The sequence below is a fragment of the Halichoeres trimaculatus genome, unplaced genomic scaffold (assembly GCF_033239565.1).
Source record: "Halichoeres trimaculatus isolate MK-OKI-2021-1 unplaced genomic scaffold, fHalTri1.1 fHalTri1_scaffold_2, whole genome shotgun sequence".
NCBI classification, from domain to species: domain Eukaryota; kingdom Metazoa; phylum Chordata; class Actinopteri; order Labriformes; family Labridae; genus Halichoeres; species Halichoeres trimaculatus.
This window is the reverse complement of record NW_027437180.1, coordinates 34,115,980-34,139,137: the sequence shown is the minus strand read 5'-3', so window position 1 is coordinate 34,139,137 and position 23,158 is coordinate 34,115,980. Positions and strand designations below refer to the sequence as shown.

At 39.5% G+C, this 23,158-nt stretch overlaps 2 protein-coding genes across 8 annotated transcripts in view; both read left to right on the top strand.

The window, feature by feature from the left end:
* The window catches only part of septin9b (septin 9b), a 113,969-nt gene extending 94,629 nt beyond the window's left edge, over positions 1–19,340 (top strand). For all 5 annotated transcript variants that reach the window (XM_074687195.1, XM_074687199.1, XM_074687191.1 and 2 more), the window contains 8 exons: positions 204–332; positions 451–532; positions 962–1,099; positions 7,612–7,729; positions 13,296–13,391; positions 13,507–13,603; positions 15,266–15,317; positions 17,808–19,340. In XM_074687195.1, coding sequence (XP_074543296.1) covers positions 204–332; positions 451–532; positions 962–1,099; positions 7,612–7,729; positions 13,296–13,391; positions 13,507–13,603; positions 15,266–15,317; positions 17,808–18,024 — 929 coding nt within the window. In that variant the 3' untranslated portion in view covers positions 18,025–19,340. The remainder of the gene's footprint in view (positions 1–203; positions 333–450; positions 533–961; positions 1,100–7,611; positions 7,730–13,295; positions 13,392–13,506; positions 13,604–15,265; positions 15,318–17,807) is intronic.
* A 3,571-nt stretch (positions 19,341–22,911) lies between these two features.
* tnrc6c2 (trinucleotide repeat containing adaptor 6C2) overlaps positions 22,912–23,158 on the top strand; it is a 163,504-nt gene continuing 163,257 nt past the window's right edge. For 2 of the 3 annotated variants that reach the window (XM_074665539.1, XM_074665538.1), the window contains exon 1: positions 22,912–23,124. The gene's annotated coding sequence lies outside the window, so the exon portion shown is untranslated. The remainder of the gene's footprint in view (positions 23,125–23,158) is intronic. The other variant, XM_074665541.1, reaches the window with a different exon arrangement.

The following is a 23,158-nucleotide window of genomic DNA, read 5'->3' as shown; positions in this document are numbered from 1 at the left end:
ATTCAAGCTGATGTCATGAGCATATCCAATCTTCTGTATTTTCTGTTTTCTAAAAGAACTGATAGAAACTTGTGTGTTTCACTGGAATGAGGCCTCAGTCTGTTGTCAGTTTGTCCTTGTCACCCTGCGGGGTTTTTAAAGCCTGACTGAGTGTGTTCCAGTTTCTCTGACTGTTATGTGTGTTTTTGTGTTTTTCTCATCAGGGCAAAGCGGCCTGGGAAAGTCCACCCTCATGAACACCTTGTTCAAATCCAAAGTGAGCCGCAAGTCAGTGCAGCCAGACCCAGAGGAGAGGATCCCAAAGACTATCGAGATCAAGTCCATCAGTCATGGTTGGAAAACATTCATGTTTGGTTGCAAACAGCTGGAAATGTTGCCAATTGAAACAGATCCTTTGTTTTTTTTTGAGTGTACAGAATAAAGTCTAATAAAAAACCATTCTTTTCCCAGATATTGAGGAGAAAGGAGTGAGGATGAAGCTGACAGTAATCGACACTCCTGGCTTTGGGGATCAGATCAACAATGAAAACTGGTGAGTTATGCTATTACTGAAATAAATTTTCCCTGTGATTTGTGCATAAAACAAAAAAATATTTTTTTTCTTGGTTCTTGATAAGGGTGCATGTTTGTCTTTCTGTGAGCTCCTCATGTTTTAAAAATTGGACATTTCTTTAAACTTATAAAGTGCTTAAACCGAAGACAGTCATTTAAAATGTCATTAAAAGTGAAATATTTGCATACACTAAGTTAAATCTGGATATGACTCTGTTCTTGGGGCTCCCTGCCCTTCAACATACCTATGTGGGATGCCATAGCCTGAGATGAGGAGAGCACACCTCTCATCTCTTTGATGTGCATGAGGCAGGGAGAGCAGCAGCAAAAACTTAGGCAAACACTAATTTACCTTGATGATTTAAATTAGCATAGCACAGCTTAGCTTCCCGTCTGTTTCCTTCATCAGCTGGCAGCCCATCATGAAATTCATCAACGACCAGTACGAGGTGTACCTGCAGGAGGAAATCAACATCGACAGGAAGAGGAGAATCCCAGACTCGCGGGTGCACTGCTGCATATACTTCATCCCTCCCACAGGACACAGGTAACTGAAATCACTCTTCACAGACTCACACCTTGTGGCTGAGCGCCTTTTCTCTGTTCCTTGTTCAGCTAGTTCTTCACACGCTCTGCACACATGAATCAGGCCTGATGGGAATCTCCCTGTGACCGATCATCTGTCCTCAGCTCTTTAACAGCCGATCTCCCGCTTCTCTTTTCATCTCTTTCTTTACTGACCACATGTGGAACTCATTCAGACACACTGCAGTATCGTTTGCAGAGTCGGATTTCACAGAGGAATGAACTCTGCAGTTTTAAAACAGGGAGGTTTACAGACAAGGAAACAATTACTGATGCCGTATTCGTTAGGAGGTTTTGGACAGTTTAACTTTAATATCCTGATAAAAGGTAAAAGGACTTATGTTTCACAGACATTTTAAACTTGAATCACAGTTGACTATATGTTGATTGCAAACAGGGCTAACATGCAATTTTTGTAGCATCATCCAGACACAGGCTGCCACACTCTTACTATAAATAAACCTGGGAACTTCTTTATGATTTCGGAGCATAAAGCTGAGTTGAAGAACACATTTTAACATGAACAAAACAAATCATACAGTAGTATCCAGTCAATCTTCTGTTCTGAAGTTGGTGGTGTGTTTGAAAGAAAATGTAATTAAATGATGGGACACAAAAACATGGAATGCATACTTTGCCATATACAACACGATACAATACAACATGTGAGAGGGGGAGATATGGTGTGAGACAGTGCTATATACAATACTATACCATAACATACCATGAGATACTATAAGGTACCATGTGATACCATCTAACATATGCAATTTTCTGCAGGGATGCCCCGCATACACTGATCAGTATCTGTGGCCAACATGGTTACTTTTGTAGGATCAGATAGTCATCCGATTTTGTTACGTGGTCGGGACTGATCCAGTTTTCAGATGTTTTCAGCACTATCACAGCTGCTGTAAATCAAACCACGTTGCAAACATGTCCGCTGTGTGGGACTACTTCTCTTTGGAAAGCAACAATAGTAGAGCAGAGTCTTGCAACTTCTGTAAAGTGGGTGTTCCTCGAGGAGGTACCAACAGGACTCACTTTAATACAACAAATATGATTCATCATTTACAACAGAATCACACAATGGAGTACGGGATTTATTAGAGATAGGTATTGGGTCAGTATTGGATTGGTATCAGCAAAACATAGAAAAATCTGATCAGATTGGAAGTCAAAAACTCTTCATCAGGACATCCCTAATATACAGTAGGGCTGGGATGATACACTATTCTCACGACTGATTCTATTATAATTTTTGGGGTGCCGATTCAATTTAAATTGCGATTCTTAGATATTTACGTGTTCTTTGCGATTTGTAGTTTGCTTTTTTAACACCAGGCCATGTGAAAAAGTTCAATGATGATGAGGTCTACAGACTCTATCAGGAGTCATATTTTCCCATAAAATGCACGTCATGTGAGTCAGAGAGAAACATTTCACCCTCTGCTGGAGAAAAGTTGTAACTTGTTTCCAGTCCAATTTATAAACAAAGACTGAAATGAAGAATTTGAATTTGAAAAAAAAAAAGTTTTTTTTTGACAAAGAATCCTGATTTTGATATCAAACAAAAAATCTAAATAAAGTGCAATTTGGTGCGATTCAAGGTACTATACCATATGATATCATAGGATACAATGAAATGCATTACAATACAGTGAGCCACCATCCAATGTACAATACGAGACAACATGATAGGGGGATGTGACAAAGTGTGATACAACACAGCACGATACAATAAGATGCAATGGGATGTTGTGTTGGGTTGCATTGGAATATGAGGAATACGATACACAATACATGTTAAAATACAACACAATGGGAGATTAAAGTACACATATTCAAATGAAACATAACAATAAATGAAATGAAACAGTACAGAATGAAATGTATGTTGATGTGTGATGATACCATACAGCAGTGTGGTAATGAGCAGTAAGATAAGTTATGATAGCATGCGCTGTATTCTTCTGTGAAATTTGTCCAGGACTCTTTTGCTGCTTTTGACTAGTTGCCTTATCAGTGATATAAGTAAAAATTAAAACACAAAAATGTCAAACAATATTTCACATGTTCAGCACAATGAAAGCAATGAAAGCACTATGAAGCTATTGTGCTACTTCTACAGTCTTATGATGCAGAGAACAAAGTCTAACACATGGTGGTTGGCTTATGTCTCAGTAAAGACTGTTTAGGACAGTTTAAGTCTTCTAGAAGTCCTCCACACAAAAAATTTGATACAGAAATGGGTCTTAAGATGTCAACTTTCAAAAAAAAGACTTTGCAGAAATTTAAGTATTCATCTTTGTGTTGTCTGTACAGTGTCGCAGCAGGTCACGTCTGTTTAAAAACAACCAGGTGGCAGCTGTTTACTGCACTTGCATGACCTTTGGGTTGGTATCATTCTCCAGAGCTGAGCTAATCTAGACCACATTTCTTCTGCTGCACGAGTAGCGACGAGTCGTGTGTCCTCATGTGCCCCTCAGGTTAATGCTGGATGAGCTCTGTATCCTACACATGCAGACCAAAACACCCAAAGCTCCCACATGAACACACCGTAGACACACCAAGCATCTGACTGCATATCTCCATGACTGCTGCTTCATCCTACTAACTCCACAGTTGTCCACTCACAGGCTGTTCTGTGTGAGTGGGGGATGATGGTGTGTGTCTGTGCGCCCCTCTGTTTGACAGAGCCCCTCATCATCTGCTCTGGTCGCCACAGCTGCTGCTTCAGAGAATGTGTGTGTACGTGTCTTTGTCAGGCAAAGCACTGAGTGTAGTGGACTTAAGTGGGCAGTGGGCCTGCCAACACTTGTTTAAATACACTTGTGTGGATGCCCTGAATGTGTTTGTGTGTCATCTTTCTTACAGCTGCTTGAGACCGGCTCAGACATCTTTGCAACACCCAGATAACTCTTTATCCCTCTTTCTGATTCTGTTTCAAGGTCTTAAAGGCTTTTTCTCTGCTTTTGTCCAATCAGACTTTAAACAGGGAGACACATGCCCACTAAAACAGATACATTTAGGATACGCACACTTGAAAATATGAGCTTCTTTTGTTGCAAACATGTCAGGAAGTGTTGTCTCCAGGAAGGAGACACTTGTCAGAGATAACATGACCTGATTCAACAATTTCTGAATATGTAATCACATTATAAGTATGTCATATAGTACAAATAACACACTGTTATGCCTTTTAGAATTCTGATTTAGAGCACATTAAGTGTTAAACACAGTCACAGTCCATGAACAATGACAGGAAATCAGTGACAGATCTTGGTTGCTGCCTGGCTTATTTTGTAATCCTTTTTGTCTGACTCACTTTTAACAGCAGTTTGTATTTATTGAAACATAATGCTCTCTGCATGTCAGCAATCTGCCTTTATGTTTCTTCTGTGGTTTCAGACAGACGAACAGCTCAGCGAAGCACAACACAGACTTGGCATCGGCAGATATTTCCAACGATGGCACTAGTTTCCCTGCAGGCACACTTCTTGTTACCTCATTTAACACATCTCTCTGAGAGACAGAAAGCTGATCTTTGACTCTCTTTAAACTGAGCTGGTTTCTTAAATATGACAGAAAAATGAGGGAAGAAAGGGCTATATGCTCTGTGGTTTTCTGTGCTCTATAATTTAACCACGGGGTGTATTGTTCTATATTTACGCAAACATGACCGCCTTTTCTCCTTTACCACATAAGAATAATTTTGCATGCAAGCAGGCTTTTTAACAGACATCTGTGCAGGCATACATCCATATTTATTGCCTATATGGCATATGCTCACATGCAAAGATACATGTGTACACATGAAAGTGTGCATGTATGCTCAGCCATGCGTATAACACAGGTCACCCTCCTGTTTATCTATTCGTGCATCTGCTCAAACACACTTAATGTATGCAGTTACATAATTCAGTGTATCTTTACAGTGAGACCTCTTGTCTTTTGTTATGCTTTGATGTAGTGCAGCGCTAACTCACTGCATGCGTTAAACTCATGCCAGTTGTCTCTAGTGTGTAAAATAATACAGCACTTCCTGTTTCTGGATGAATGCATCACTCACTGTGCCATCTCTCTTTACCTTCAGCTCTGTTTCTCCTCTCACTCTTCCCTGTCTCTCCCGCTTAGTGTAACACATGCTCCCCCCCTGTGCTGCAGCCTGTGTTCATGGTGACATGTTTGTCAGTTATTGGCAGCCGGGCCTCTCCTCCAGCTGCCCCTGGCTCTTTGAACCAGGCTGGCCGGGCTTAGCTGGGGCTAATTGGAGGGCAGAGTGAACAGCGTGAGGGGAGTCTGGAGGGGAACACTGAGACAGAAAAAAAACACAGAGGTCAGAGAAAGAGAGGAGAGGAGAGGAGAGCTGTGCAAGGTGGCGTAAGGACAGAATTTATCAGTGCATTATGTGGTGTAATTAGACCTCAGACCAGCTTTAACAGAAAGTGCATTATCAGTTTGCGTATTTCCTTAACAGTAGAAGAAATTCACTAAAACCCTTCATTTTTCTAAAAAAAAAAAAAAAACATTAATGAAACATCCATAATGGTAATTTAATTTTTGCATCAGGTCTCAAAATTAGTGTGAAAGCTCCCTTTGATCAAAATTAAAGTAGAGCAAAGGTTTCATGAGAGGTGGAAAGAAATGACAGTATATGTTAAAACTGAGTTTCAGCCAAACCAGGCTGGATTGCAGCTTGTGAAATAGACCAAGACTGCCCCCTAGTGGTTATTCCATGTCATTACAATAGTCTCTTGGGAATCAGTTGCACTGGGTTACAAAAATTAATTTTTAAAAATCTGACTAAATTGATGACCTTTTTTGTGACATTATCAGCTGGTTTTCGTTCATATTTCTCACCCTAAAAGGTGTTAAGAGAAAAAAAATTCTAACAGAATTTACAAATCAAATGTTACAAACTTTGTATTCTGTAAATTGAATAATAGACATTGATAAAAGTAAGTACATGTAAATTGAACATTATGTCATCACTGTACAAAATTCAGGGCAAGAACTTTTTTCTTGGAACCCCTTTGTCTTCAGTAATCAGCCATCATGACTGCATCCCATTGTCCCTGATACCTGGTCTCCATCTCTTTTATGTCCTGATGGAATCTCTCCTCTTTGCTTATTACTCAATGATCCCAGATTCTCAGGAAACCAATCCATATGTGAAAATAAGTAATGCATGTTGATGCTCATGTTGCACCTAAGGATGCAACATGAGCAGGCTTATCTTTGGAAGATCTTCTAGTCAAAGCCATTTCATTCGCTGGTAATGTAAAGAAACATTAAGTCATAAGTTGGCTCATGCAAAATCTTCAGAATTTGTGCGTTGCAAGGAAAATAAAACAATTTTGCATCATGTGACATGAAAATACCTGTACGTGCGAACAAAACGACAAAAAACGAATATGTAGCTTAGTTCAGAAAGTTGACCCGATTGAGCAAAACTAGCATGATTTTTGGATTCAGCACATAGAAATTATCCTAAATCAGCTTAGAAGAAACTTAAACAGTAACTTTGGAGTTGACCACTGTTAAAACTGTCTTTCTAAAGTTCACCAAAGAGGTAATTTGCTACGAAGGAAATACTGAGCTTCTCTTAAATGGATTTTAAATGGAATGCATGAACCTGTGTCAATTTTTTTTTAACATTTTTTATTTAATTGGCTCTTTTAGCAGCCAGATATCTCTATGAGACCATCTTAACAAGTAGATTTGTTCATACATAGATTTTAAGGTTTTTCAGGGCATATTCAGAGATGTACCAACAGATCCAGTCACTGTGTATCAGTCAAACTCAGATTCAAAAAGCAAGATTGTATATTGGTAACAAAGGGCCGATACATAAGGCGGTTCTATTCAACTTATTTCTGTGCTCCTGTGTGTGTACGAAGTCATCAACAGCAGTCTGTGCATTTTTAATTATTGCAACATACTATACGTGCTAGTTTAACTTTTTCACTAAGTTATGTTCAAGTTTACACTTAAAGTGTAACTCCTGTTAGTATTGGAGATTTGCTCACCACACATTTAGACTTTTATAACCCCATAAAATAATTATAAAGTCAGTTTAAGTATGTTTTTATTACCTTTTTGTTTACAAAGTTAGACAAGCCTTGAGTTAGAAAAACGTGATTCGCATCATCATCCTCATGTTAAGAAATGAAGAATGTATTGGATCAAGTCAGTATCGGTATCAGCCAACACCAAAGACCAGGTATCAGTGTTGGTATCAGGACTTACAAAGTCAGATTACTGCATCTCTACTATTTTTCCTTGTGCTGAACTGGGCTGTTAATGTGAGACGCAGAGAGCAAGGAGAGACACGCAGCCAGGGGTTGACATCCAGGAAATGAAGCAGTGGTCTCTGTGACTAGGAACGGAGTCTTTGTTAATGGAGCTCACCATCTACCCACTGCTGCTCTTACACCACTTTTTTAAATCCATCTCTCTTTCTCTCTGCAGTCTGAGGCCTCTGGATGTGGAGTTTATGAGGCGTCTCAGCAAGGTGGTCAACATCGTCCCCGTCATCGCCAAGGCTGACACACTCACCCTGGAGGAGAGAGACTTCTTTAAAGAGACGGTGAGACCAGTGTGCCACGGGGTATTTATGTGATGTGTGGGAGATGCTTTTAACTTTGTCCAGTGATGTTTTTGTGGTTTTGTGGTTTTGTGGGCTTGTTTTTGACATTAATACATCCTTACATGTTTCTTCCATCACACCTGCAACAACCTGCAGGAAAGAAATGGTTGAGTGCACCAGTGGGTCAAATATTCAGAAGATTCCCTTTAAAAATACACATGTATGTGTATCCACAACCACACTGAGCACCACACACAAAAGCCATCTTGGCCAATCCAGGAAACTCTGCATCATCTTTTCAACCAACGCACTCCAAAAGTCATGCTCAGTCCACTGGGAAACATTTGAAGTCTGTTTATTCACAGTATTTATTTACTGACCCTCTTCCCACAACGGCTAAATCTGACTTTTCTTAGACGGGGAACCTCTGCCCAGCTGCCAACTGAACAGGCAAGCCCTTCGGTGAATTACTGGGTGATCATAAAAGTCAACCAAGCATACAAATAAAAAAACATGACCTCTCTGACATATGAGCAGGATAAAAGTAGGCAGCGTTTTAAAGGGCACTGAAAGTTAACTCCTCATCTTTCTCATCTCCTGGCAGATGTTTTTTTTGGTTAGCTGCTGCTAATTGTCTTAGCTTTGCTAACATCCTGTTTGCATGGCATTACTCGGATTCCCAAACTTCCCAGCCAACGACCTTTGAAACAGCAATGCCTGAGAGTGATGACTTCCTGTTACATTAGTACCCCAGTATGCCAGTCCAAAAACAGACGAGAAAACAACATGAGATGCTTAATTTATCTGCTTGGTAGAAAGTTAGACTACCAAATGCACATTGTGATGTTTTTCTGAAATTGATCTGCCGTCTCTGATCGATAGTTCTGGCTTAGTCAGCAAGAATTTGGACGGAAGGGAAAACCTAGGTAGTGTGACAAAGTGCTACAAGTTATTCTGCTGCAGGTGCTGCTATAACGTGCAAGAACTTTTTTTCATGTAGATTAATGTAGCCATAATTAACCACTATTAATTGCTGGAACAAAATACTACAACTACAACTTCCAACACTCCAGTAATCAGTGCTGAGTATTCACTAAGAGCTGGGTCTGAGACCTTCTGACTCATTCTACCTCTGAGGATAAAGAGGAGAAGGGTCACCTTAAGTGCCTAAGTGTTCCCTGAACAGATGAGTCTTCAAACATCTTTTAAAAGTAGAAAAGGACTCTGCAGATCGTATAGAGTTGGGTAATTCATTTCACCCTTTGGGCACAACAGAGGGGAAGAGTCTGGCTAGAGATTTGGAGCCGTGCTGGGCTGAGAGCACCAGGCGTCTTTCGCAACCAGAGCGTAGTGGGCCAGAAGGAGTGTAGATCTCAGGTAGGCAGGAGCTGTTCTTGTCAGTGTTTTGTAAGCCGGAAGAAGAGCTTTTAATTTGATTAGAGCTGCCACTGAAAGCCAGTGAAAAAAGATTAATAATGAATAAAACCTGCAGTTGTAAAATGTTTAAGACTTTGGAAACTTCTGGTCTGTCGCACCACCATGAAGATTTAAGTTTTTGTAATATTTTGTTATGGTTTGATTATTTTTTTATTTTTTCCCCGAAAACTAATGACTTTATGGAAAATTGTTTGGTGTAAAACATGGCAGTTAGGATATTGAAAATGCTGACTCAACCCAGCTTTATGCTGATCCAGAAGGTGGCAGAGCGAGGTGTGCCGTTCTATCAGAGAACAGGTTTGCTAGAATTTGTTGTTTTTCTAGAAAATAATACGATCTATAAAATTTAACTCTATTTTCGGGCAGAACTTCAAAAACATTTTTGTTGAAAACTGATGAAGCTTTGGATGACTCAACAATTGTCCACTCAGGCTGCTACAGTCATCGTTTTTGCCATGAATGTGAAAATGCCATTTTAATATGGGTGTCAATAGAGTCTCCTATGCTTTCCTTCTTAAGTAGATAATTGAGGAGCTGCACTTTTTAGCAGGTCCATGCTGACTCTGTTTTCAAACACCTGAGGTTTCTTATAGCTGTAAACTCATACAACGTTCCTATAATCCTCTGCTGTAGATTGCTATTTGTGCTTATCATTGTAAGGTGGCATGCCAAAAACAATGTTCGTATTGTCATTATTCGCGTTTTAAGCAAAAATATTCTTCTGAATTCTTCAGAATTTAAGATTTTATGACCCAAAGAGATGATTCACTCAAATCATGATGCTAGGGGGAAAAGAAAAACACATTTTAAAAGAAATGGGGTAATGAGCTTAATGTGCACTTGACACCTGACTCCGGACTGATTATTCCCAACCCACCAGAGACGGACAGCATCCACCTGCCCTCCTCTCTCAGTTCCTTTAATTCTTCACCCTTCCTTCCAAGACTACAGATTTCCCTAACAGCTTTATTCATTTCTGCGGAGCACGCCGGGTGTCTTGGCTACCGTCTTCCCCCTGATGCCTGTAACACAGTCCAACAAGAATAAAGCAGGGCTCAGGCCAGGCCCTGGCAGAGAAGTGAAGCCGCAGGGCTTGTAGCGGGATTGTTTTGCTTGGCTGCACATGCTCTGTATGACCCTGAAGATTATTGACTAAACGCCTGTCGTGCCAAATGTTATTTTTTTTCTCTTCATTTTCCCTGCAGCAACTTGACATGCAAACAGAATAAGAAGGTTTTTCCCTTCTAATGCACAGACTCACTGCGTCCAGCTGAGTATCTGCTCCTATAACCAACAGTTGATGTGGCTTTTTTTGAACAATTCCACTTGATTTGCATCTTGTAATGTACCCCAAGGATAAACAATGAAACGTTTGATCATAAACCAAGTGGAAATTGTCACAGTAGTAATTGTGGTGGAGGATAGTCTTTCATTTAACAACCATTTTTCCTCCATGCTTTCCTGCGACAGGCTCTGAGTTTCAGCCATCTTACAGCTTTGAAAAGAAGAGGAGACGCAGGTCGCAGTGGTTTAGCTCTATGTTAACTCTTCTGTGTCAAAGCTTTCTAACAATTTGGTGACAACACAAACCAGTGGTCCAAAAGAAAAGTGTACACAAGTTTCCAGCTGAAGCCTGATAATTCAATTTAATGTTAGTGTCCTGATGGTGAAATGATGATGATAAAATACTTCAGCCATCTTTGCTGGGCCAAGGTTTTCTTTTCAGTGTCAGTTTTTAAATCAGTGGTGTGTTTGGTTCATCAAAAGTGAAAAACGTTTTTGAAGTGTGGTTTCCAAGGAACGCTACTCTTCCAGTTTCATAGATGTACCTGCAGGGGCAGAGGATTGAGGAGAAAGGAGTGAGGGAATAGTGTCACAGACAGTACTAATCAGAAAACGTAGTTTGCAGTTGAATTGTAGTGGTCATCCATGTGCTGTGTGGAAATACAATATAACTATATTAAATAGAATAGAATAGAATAGAATAGAATAGAATAGAATAGAATAGAATAGAATAGAATAGAATAGAATAATATAGAACTTTATTGTCATTGCAACAAGTACAACAAAATTGAAGTCACAGCAGCAATCAAGAAAAAGAAAATAAGGAAGTGTGTAGAAAGTGCAAAAAGCTCCATAAGAAAATAGATGCTGACAGCTTGTCCATCATTGTCCAGTTCAGCCAGCCTCCACCTCCACAGGGTCCAGGACTGAGCTTCTTCAGCAGTCTGTTCAGTCTCTGTCTCCTGGATCCTGTCTGCTCACAGCAGGTGAAGCTCTTCCAATGTAGCGTTGGTGTCTGATGTTAGCTCTGTTAGCCATGTCTGTGAATAGCATGATGCTACTCTGCCCTCTTGTATTCCCTCTGTTCCTGGGTTAGCACAGCTAGCTCGTCCATCTTATTGGAGGTAGATCTTACGTTCCCAATAACGATGGATAGAAAGACAGGTCCATATCGTCACTTCTTAGCTCACACCTGAGAACCAGCACGTCGTCCTCACCTCTTTCTCCTCACCTTGTGGGTAGACATCAGGCCTTACACTAGTTAGCATTAAAATGCTACAGACTTTTAACAGCTGAGTTCACATGTAAACAATGCAGCTATGGTTACATGTAGGATCTCCATGACCAACAAATGAGCCAAACAAAGTAATGATCCACTCCAAATTTAAAGATTAGGAAAAAGAGATGAAAAAATTACAAGAAACGGACAAAAAAGAGAAAGCTGCTGCAAAAGGCAGCCAGAGCCAACAGGGCTGCGCCTAGCACCTAGGTGGTCATTTCAAGATGTGGGGACATCATACATAAAGCAGAAGTATTTTATTATTATTATTATTATTATTATTATTATTATTATTATTATTATTATTATTATTATTATTAATAATAATAATAATAATAATAATAATATTTTTTTTTAATTTTACTTAGAGGAACAGTGTACATCAATAGACAATTTTGCAGAGTTCATTTCAATTGAAACAATAACACAACTAGAAAACCGCTTAGAGAGCGCAGACCTCCACCAAGCATTTTGTGATTGTCACCAACACTTTAGTCCTACTTTAATGTTATACTCCCTTTCAGCCGACTGTCTGCTACAATTTAGTGTTAGTTGCAGGTTTGAACAATAGTTTGTTACCTGACAGTGTTAAAAATTATGATGACCCAGTACATATTTCATATTCCAGATCTTAGTGTCCAGAATATTGCCAGGATCTGGATCGTACTTTTACATCTGTCAGAAATTATGGTGACCTTGTCTTGTATTGTTTTGCAAAGCAATCCGACCATTTATCGTGGAGTTATAGACACGTGGTGAAAACAGCCCTTTCTCACGATGATAAAGAATCCTTTTAAAAAACCTGGATCCAGACGGTGAACCGGATCACCTCCAAAATTTAATCACTTCTTCCTTATCCCATTTTGATCATTTCCTGAAAATTTCATCAAGATCTGTTCGTAACTTTTTGAATTATGTTGCTAACAGTCAAACAGACAAACTCTCCCAAAAACAAAACCTCTTTGGCGGAGGTAAAAATAGAAGGAGATAATTAAAGACAGATAAAAACAAGATTCCATGACAGCATGAAAAAGAAACACAACACACCACAATAAGGTCACCAACACAAAAGTGGTGGCAGCTCTGTGGCATTTAATAGGGCTTAGTATCTTAGCAAAAGTTAAATACAGAGCTAAGGAACTCACACTAATTAACTCCAATGTGTTCACATATTAAAGGATTTTAAAGAGAGATTAAATGATTAAAATGAATACTTAAAGTAATACCTTTAACAATAAGCTGTGTCTAACATTTGAAGTATCTGAGATTTCTTTGTGAGGCTTAAATGTGATTAAGATACCGTTCTAAACATCAAAAAATGAAAAGGTTGTGTTTTTTTTAGATAAGAGGTTCAGCTGTGCAGCTAGTCATTTATACTTCATGTTGCATCAGTTTGAAGCTGTAGAGGAAGATTTTCTCATTGGGCAAGTATTCCCCCTTGTGTCCTTCTCGAGTTTGTCTTTCAATCCCAGCCTAGGAGGAGCAAAGACCTGAGGAAACAATTAGACTTTCAACACTAATGTAGCTGGTTTTGATTGATAACAACTTTCTGTGCTCTTATTGCAGATTCGGGAAGAGCTGCGAGCCAACGGGATCGATGTTTACCCTCAGAAGGAGTTTGACGAGGATGCAGAGGACAGGATGATTAATGACAAAATCAGGGTGAGTTTTCTTCATTTTAAGTTTTTATTATTATTATTTTTATCATCTTGTTGCTTGACACGCGTTCAGATGTATGGTTTTAAGGCATGTGTGTTTGCATGTGTGCTTTCAACAGGCGATGATCCCTTTCGCTGTTGTGGGCAGTGACCAGGAGTACCAGGTGAACGGCAAGAGGATTCTGGGAAGGAAAACAAAATGGGGCACCATCGAGGGTAATACACATGAATCGGCAAACGCAAACACACACATTTGGTTACCTTTCCTGCCAACCAGATATTAAAAAATTATACACCAGGTGGAATGATGTACCTGACTGTCACATCACAGAGCTGCCATGTTGAACGCTCGCTGCCAGAATCAGATAAACAGATAAAAACCACATTTTTGTAGAGGAAAGACTCACATGAATCAAAGATTGGGTTTTTATGACATCCGTCTGCTCAGTTAAGTTTGGTCAAACACTAAAATGGCTCATTCACTGCTCGTCTACCTGAATCACACCAGCGTACGTGAGGAACTTTACAAATGTTAGCTGTAGAGTCTCTCCAACTGGTTTTACTCACTGCTGTTTATATACGTCTCTGTTAGTCTGTATCTAGGGAGATGTACAGGAGGAAGAGATTTGCAGGGGCTTTGAATGTCCTTTGGGGAAAAAAGGCAGAAACATAAACCACATGCTCACACACGCCGTCCAACGCACGCTCTCACACAGTGACGTCAGTGCAGTTTACGTTTGTGAGCCTGTGCTGCATGCTTACCCTGCCAAGGAGGTTCTTAGCAGAGGAATGCCTTCACGTCACGTCTGTGTGTGCGAGTGTGTGTGTGTGAGAGAGTAAGACAGAACGTCTGTCTGGGCTGGGGGTGAAAGTACAAAAGGAGGACAATTAGACAGCACAAAGAGTCCGAGACAAAAGACAATCACTGTTAAACAAACACGCTCTTCTTCCTGGCGTGCTCCTCGGCACACTCTCCTGTGGCGCAGACTGAGCTTTGGTTTATCGGCTGTGGTTTAAATGGATTGTAAAATATAAATCGCAGCACAAAGACGAATCTTCATGTGCCATAAATTATTCACACTGTAGACTCGAGGCAGCTGCTACCTCATGCTGTTTTATATTTTTAACCCTTGGTTATTGAACATCTGGATCAGTCGTACTGTAGATATGTCAGATCAGCTACAACCAGCTGCAAAGCTATACATGCTACATGTGAACACAAAAATCTCCCCTCAGAGCCTCCACAGAATAAACGTACACACAGCTCTGTATGTAGAGACTCCCTTTACTCCCTTGAGCACTGGGTTAAGATAGCAGCACTTCAGCTTGTTAAAGTTAGCAGCACTCTCCCTCGATGCCACTAATCAGCACTCACACACACCCAGCACTTATTCCTCCCTCCTCTGCTCAAAGAAAATTTAATTTCCTGTCCCTGGATTTCAAAGCTTTACATAAATAGCACCCTCTCTTTTTTTTCTACATTGATATTCCCGACGTAATCTATAATTCAGACAAGTGTTGGCTCGACTGGAGGCGGCAGCAGCTTGTCACCGGGAGTTTGTTAAAACGTCTCACTTAAAGTTCCTCAATAAAGACCAGAGCAGAGATGCATTAAATTACCCGAAAGTGGAGGAGTGTGTTATCTCTGCTGGAGAAAATTGCAGGAGATGTCATGTTAGTGGATGCCCTCTGGTTGTGGGAAATACTGCCCCCTTGTGTTGATTATATGGAGTTGCAAACGAGTTAGATTCCAAAGATCATTTTCTGTCAGCTTTTGCATATTTTGTTTTTTGCATATTTTATATGGGTACATATCTATTGCATAAAAGTTATATATATTTACATGTTTTCTCCCTCTCCTCCTCTTTCTCTCTGCAGTCGAGAACATTGCACACTGTGAGTTTGCTTACCTGCGAGACCTTCTCATCAGGTGAGTTTCTATCAAAGCCAAGAGTCCATCAAGCTGTTTCTATTATGATAAATTGAGAGTGTTGTGGACCGAGCCTCCTGCTGTATTGGAGCACTCCCTTTATTGAGTAGAGGTGTTGAAATGAATTGGAAACAGCACTGAGGCTCTGTGAAGCCTCACTTCCTGACTGAAATCAATACTAATGAAGTACCTTTAGATGGACTGACGGCCTCTGCAGACACGGTTACAACCTGTGGTTCTGCAAACGGTATGAAGCCTCTCCACTGCTTAAAGGCCCTTTTTTCCATGCTGAACCCCTTCTCTTCATGGTGCTTGGACAAAACTACTAGAACCTTGTCTGCTAAACCCCAGAATTCTGATTTTAAGGTCCCCAATCAATATGAGATAAAGTAAATGAATCATGAATGTACACATTTTCATGAATTAAGCTCAGTTTTACATGAATTGTTTAGGAGTTCCTTTTGTGTTTTGGAAAAGATTACTGTGATGCTGATATGTCAACATAGTGTGTCCGAACTATAAAAGTAACACAAGAATGCTATGTTTCTTAACTTTTCCATTATGATTTCTAGAAAATATTATTCATTAAAGCCCCATTTCCACCAAGCAGTTTAGTTCAGTTCATCTCAGTACAGCAGGCATTGTGTGGCGTTTCAACTGACTAATCCCAAGACAGATTGCCAAATCACAGAGACGAGCCCTCCCACTTTTTGGGACCCTTCTGTTAGGGTGCCAGAAAAGAAACCCAATCCTAGAAGGTGGAGCTACAACGCTGCAGTCAGTTGATTGGTCAAAAGAATCGCCACTACCGTATGATAGCAGCTGTATTGCTGTGTTCTTCTTCTTTGTTGGATTTATTAGCTGGGCACACTGTGTCGCACTGCTATGGCGTCATGCTCTTACTAAAGGCGAGTACACACTACAGGATAATATGGCTGACTTCTGTCCTGATCTCCCCCTTACAATCAAAGCCAGCAAAGGCCCGGTTGTCTAATGACATCATGTGTAATTTTCCTGTGGTGTGGGGTGTGTTAAGAGCGATTTCTTCTGGTTGGAGCTGCTCGTAAGGCCTCTGATTAAGTGATCGTAGATAAGGAACATGTTTAATATTAGCAACTAAAAATCCTGTAGTGTGTGGGGCCCTCCAAGCAGGTACAGCATGTAATGTCATGTGTACCGAAGCAAAGCCAATCAAGACGCGAGCTGTCTCAGCTGACTGATCAAAGAGGAAGTAAGAAATCTATCTGTGATACTTAAACCAACTTTACTCACCACCAACTTGCATTGTTATTCATACAGCCCACATCCCGCCACCTCCACAACCTTTTCCATAAGCCCTTTTCACATCTTTGCTTTTTCCGGTATGTCCGTCATGTTTGTTTACACCGGTCATGTTTTACTACGCAAGATTTGGAATATAGAGGGTAAAGAAGCTGAAGCTCTGCTGAAGAGTCTGTTAGTGTACAGTGTCCTCAGAGTGCAGACCACACACTGTAAAATCAGGAGAGAGAAATCTTGTGTGATCTGTCTTTTGTTATCATCAAGTGTGTGATCTCTAAATGTGTGAAATTTTGGAGAATCCTGTAATGTGTACCAGCCTTTAGCTGTCGCGGCTATAGGCACCCGCCTTACACGCCACCTATCACAAGGTGGCACGGTATGCTGTGGAAACACAAACAGGACCAGGCATAAGCGATCCAACCTGTACCGAACTGTACTGATCCAAACCAGACTGCTTGGTGGAAACGAGGCTAATGTGTGGTCAAACATTCTTGTACCATCATCAAAACTTAGGAATTCAAACCTCACCTGTCCCTCAATCGTCTTCTGATACCAGACGATAAGTGGTCAGTTTCCTGCAGTGTAACGTAACCATCAGCAAACTCTGCTTCTGACCAAGGAAAATGTTCTCCAGTAGGGGGCGATATAGAAAAACTATGTCAGGAATTTTTTTTTGTTTTATGGCAGGATCAGGATTTTATCAGAACTGTTTTACATATTCAGACTTTTTTGACCTGAGAACAACATTTTTAGCCCCAAATATTTCTTATCCTGCATTTCAAACTGTCTTTATATGCTGTTTTTTCCCTTTCCTACATTATTTAATCAGTTTGATTTAGTCTTGTGTCCTCTAATGATACATTTATACGTTCAAAGATGTCAGCTTTAAGAGTTGTTGATATTCTGCAGAATGTAGAGAGCTGTAGCTACAAGTAGCCCATGTAAAGTCCACATGTACGTAATGAAACACTTATAGATATACTTTGTTTTTAATTGTGACCTTGACAGAAAATGTAAAAGTTCTCATAAATTATAGCATGATTCATTTCACTGACATCATTACTACATTGTAAGATGAAAGCTGGGGGCCATGTGAAAAAATGGAGCTTGGTCCATGATTGGAAAAGAGTCATATTATAACATCTTCCAACTCTGCTGTTCAACTGTAAGCACACCCACTTGTGCTGATACTGTGTTTTCATTCTCTAGGACACACATGCAGAACATCAAAGACATCACAGGCAGCATCCACTATGAGTCATATCGTGTCCGCCGCTTAAATGAATCCAACGCCCACTTCAACTCGCACCCGTCAGACCGTCCCGCTGTTCAGCCACAGGCCAACGGTCAGCCTGAGGAGCAGCCCCGGGTCCTGCAGGCCAATGGGGTGGCTGCACAGCATGAAGCCCTGACTCACGAGATGTAGAGAGCCAATTAACGGAAAAACCAGGACACAGCCAGGGCACAAAACATGCACTCATACTCACACATGAATCTGTTTACACAAAAACACACACACACATTGCAAACACATACTCAGCCTGTGAAGCCCTTTAATGTTACCAGGAAAGACTTCTTTTTCTTTGCCAACAACCTGTCAAAACACAGCTTTTAAATTGGCAAGAAATCCTAAATTGTTGTCATCACTTTTTCTTTTGTGGGTTGATTTTACTGACTGAGACATGTCCTGTATCTGAGCTTTGGCTGCTGGGTTTGATTTTGAAAGCGTTCACTAACTGTGGAGTGCAACAAGCAGGATGTGCAGGAAAAAATCAGTGAAGAAATGTGCGTTTTTAAGAGTCGCTGTGTACAGAGAAAAGAAATGGTAAATTGTGTCTTTTGATGATACTTTTGAGAAATGGGATAACTCAAAATGAAGTGCATATACTAGATTGCTCCATACTATGACTAACTGTTAGTGCCACTGGCCTGGTCTGCTTTGTGATGTGGTGTATAGTTTTGTATAGATACTAGGTGAAAATAGGGATAATTAGAGTCTAAGTATTATGGAGGGAGTAAAGGTATCGTCGACACCTCTACACTGCAACGTAACACACAAGAAAAGAGAGCAGTAGCAGTGTGGAGCAGCTTTTCCATCGTGTTAACATGTTTTAAACCTCTTTTTGCCAAACCACCCTGTCTCTTTCTATATACTGCCAATGTTGTGTAACACAGTCGTACCTTAAATTTTACATTAACTGTTGTATTTTAATTGCTGTTGTTCATGTTTTAATATTATTGTATAAGATGAGGGTTGTGGAGGAAATTGTGCAACTGTTGCAGCTGTATTGTCCATTTTTTTCTGACTGTAAACCAAATAAAGTCTTTTTTCTGTTCTAAAGAGAAGCACATACAGTATATAGAGTTGATTTATGAATAGGTATTTATGTGTATGTTAGTGTACTCAGTTTAGTTGAGCTTTAATGCCACATGTCGGCTTTCAGACATCTGTTGCAGGTCTTTAACAGTGATGATCTTTAGCTTTAGTGTTTGCTTCCTGTTGCCTGCAGTTTGTTTTTCCTATTGGCTAGGCTGCATTATAACTAGCATTACATGACCTTACCTGCAAGTGCAAGAGTGTTATATGTTTTTTTTTTTTTTACATTGCTCATTAATAGTTACAACTGATCCTGCCAATAGACGGTTAGAATGGTGACGCTGTTCTTGCAAGATGAAAGCCTTTTGAGGAAACACTGCCAAAATTGAAATAATCAACATGATGTGATTGTTGCAAAAAGAAAATGGAAACATTCCCATAATTTTTCAAACAAAATTGTAGCATTCTGCATCCATAAGTCCAAAACATTTTACTTCAAACATCCATGAGAGATGATACTTTGAATAAAACCAGAGAACAGTGTGTATGAGGAGTAAGATGGGAGATAAGACAATTGGGTTACTCTGTTCACTGTTGTATAGTTCTTGTGTAATTTGTTATGGTATTTTAGATTAAGGTTTTATCTTTGATATGCTATCTCAAAGAATAAAGATTGATATTTTTATTGTTTAAAAGCTGACTGTCTGTTGATTCTGCTGCTTTAGGCCAGAGGTGGCCAACCAGTCAGAGATTAAGAGCCACAAAAAATTATAGTGGTACTACAGCCACATCACATGTGTGGTCTTACAAACGCACTTCCTCTCACACATAAACAAAATTACAAAATTGATACATGTCCAATTTTCAAAGCAAGATTTAGTGGGTTTGTAAGTTTGTTTAAATTTGTACTCGGAGCCATGTGAAAGACAATTTCTGTTATTACCGCAGAAGAGACAGAGTTCTATCTATCTATCTATCTATCTATCTATCTATCTATCTATCTATCTATCTATCTATCTATCTATCTATCTATCTATCTATCTATCTATCTATCTATCTATCCATCCATCCATCCATCCATCCATCCATCCATCCATCCATCCATCCATCCATCCATCCATTCATCCATGAGCGACTAAGAGAAGCACATGTAGAGAAGAGAAACTGAAACTTAAGTATCAAGCTCATCATCCAAATACTGACGTATACTGATCCCAACGTTGGCATCAATGTATCATTATTTAGATTGATTGGCACAACACTACCCATAACAATATATTTATGTGTGTTTATGAATGAATCGAAAAACCGCACACCAGAAGGTAAAGAGCCACATGCGGCTTCTTAGCCCCAGGTTGGCCACCCATGCTTTAGACATTTGATTCATTTCCAGTTAAGTGGGATGACTGAGAGTTGATGCTCTTCTACTTAAAACTCAAATTTTGTTTCACTGTTTTCTGTGCATTGTTTCAGAGCAATATGAGGTTTCCTCCAACATTTAACTAAAAAAATATTAAAGTTTTGATATTTACAAAGTTATCATGACTTGTTTTAAATTGGGGTTACGCTTGCCCATATTTGAAATGTGCACATAAAATAACAATGCTGTCTGTTCTTACTAAATGTGTGCAGGTTTTTCAAATTGCTGCATATTCATATTTAGTAGAAATCCCTGAAACTGTAAACTGCTTAAAACTAAAATAGCGTGAGATCAAGACTTGCTAGAAATTATGTCATCCCAAAAAGATCTTCTAATTTCATGGTCCTCAAACACCAAGGTCTGCCCATAGCTCTGTACCAGACAGGCCCACAGAGAGCTGGCCAGTCAGAGTGAAAGGCATTTGTTGAGCCGGCAGCCATAAAGAGACAACAGCTAAAACAAAGCATTACAGACAGAGGCTGAAATAGGGGTTTTTCTCAAACACCAGTATGGGACATAGGGATTTCTTCCAGCTGTAAATCATGTAAAGCCATTAAGAAAGTACCAGAGGGACAGTATAAAGCCTGGAAAAGCACAATACCCCCTCTCTAAAGAAAAGTATGAATTCAAAGCACCTTAGAAAGATCCAGCATCTTAAACCTGTTCATCATTTCAGATTTAGGACCCCACTTTAATTACTTTTCACCCACATTAAAAAGTATAAAATTTGTTTTACAGTTACTGAGTTGTTTCAGTAACTGGCTGACAGGAAAAGAAGTGGAAAAAATAGACAAGGTTATTTTGATATTTCACTAATACGTTTCCGTGCTACATGACCAAACAACATGATAATGATCAAACTCTTTTTATTGTGAAAAGACTTCAAATATTTAACTGTTAAACAAACAGCGTTTACATTTGGCTTAACAAGTGACAGACTCCATATGTGTTCAAATGCCAGTAGGTCAACATAAATTAAAAGCACCACAAGCAGAGAAAATGTGTGAATATTCAACAACTCATCCTCAGTTTGCTTGGAAATAAATTAACTTGTGACATGATTTTAATAGGAAAGCTGGTAAAGGACTAAGTGGCATTAGCATCCCTATAGAAAAAAGGGACAACAACACATTCATGGCTCTGATCCAGCTGAGATAAAATGTGAAATTTCAGCTCTGCAGTGGCATCACACCATCTCACACAGTACTGGTTTAAAAGAGCGTCTCATTTACACCTCCTGTCACACTCTTTCTCAAGTACCCTGCTGTTAGTAATGTGTTGACAGTGTTGTTTGTAGAAGGTCATAGTCACCCTTTTCACACATTGGAGCACCTGCTGCGGCTTTTCCTGCCATCTCTTTCTTGTAGGATTCATTGGTTTGAAACTCGTCTGAGCTGAGGATCACACCCCGGGGTGATAAATGCCATATGTGAAGGTGAGAGACAATGAAAGTTCTATAAAAATCATCATCTATTGAGAATTCACCCAACGTTGACATTTCTAGCCAAACAGTTTTTCAAGCAGCTGTCCTGAAGCGTGAAGGTGAGCGATGATGATAACTGTGACAGCACTAGGTCCTTCCACTGGCACAGGTACTGGGCCCAGATCAACTTTCTTCTTTACTTCCTAAGGTACAGTTATTAAATCTTAACATAAAAAATATATGGTACAATGACAAATTTGGTCAGAAATAAGAACGATTGGTTTATGGTATGGATTGGTTAGAACATAAACCAAACACAACTTTCAAGAGTTACTCCTGAAAATGGCAGATTGCAGAGGGTATATAATTTCTAGCAACTACAACCTCATCAGAAAAGACAAATAGAAAGAAATTGGATCAAATCACAAGTTTCTGAAGACATACTGGAAAAAGGGAAAAACTTCAAAAGTTGGGCAGTTTATGAACCAATGACTTGAAGCTCACAGGTAGCCAAATATACTTTTCAAGTTTTTAATTATTTGTATATTTAATACAGAGGAATCTGGAGGCTCTTAATAAAGTGGTACACTCAAAAGATTTGATCACACCTCTCCTTGACATATAAGAATAACCTTGGACTTAATTCTATTTGGATAAAAGAAAATGGTGTTATAGATCCCTCAATAAATAACAGATGACTTATTATTATCAAAATGAACAAACCAATCTAATTGTTTTCTCCCCCGAGTGTGCCATTAAACCTGCCTGTTCTGTTTGGTTGATAATTAGCCAAACTGAAACTCACAAGAGACTCGGACAATACAGAGATATTCAATTATTTTGAATTGAAGTTCATTTTGCTTCAGGCTGCAACAGTTTGTATTGCTTTTTGGTTATTAATTACATCAACTAGTGCACTGCTTTGTGGGCTACTTACAGGAAGAAAAAGAGGACAAAATGCATACATACTGAAGGTAATTTATGATTCTGAAAAACACGTATTTATTTATTTAGTTATTTATTTATCTATCTATTTATTTATTTGATTCATGAGCCTTTTTTCTACAGGGACAAAAATATTTCCAGTTTAAAAAGCTTTTATTTTGAAAGGTTTTCATCGTCGTCATCTGACGGCTTTGTGTCCCTCTCCAGTCATTCTGTGCTACTGCTGAGTCCCTGAGGACTGAAGTGTGACGGTTAAGTTTGCCTTGCCACTCTCATTTTCCTACTAAATTTATTTCTAGCACCTGTTGTCTTGTAAAATAGTTACAGTGACGATGGACGAACAAACGTGTCAAACTATTATTTGGCTGCGTCATTATAGCATAGTGCACGTGCGGCTAGCCGTTAGCGCTTATCCAGCTCTGTAAGTAACTGTTGAGGAATGTCAGCTTTTGTAA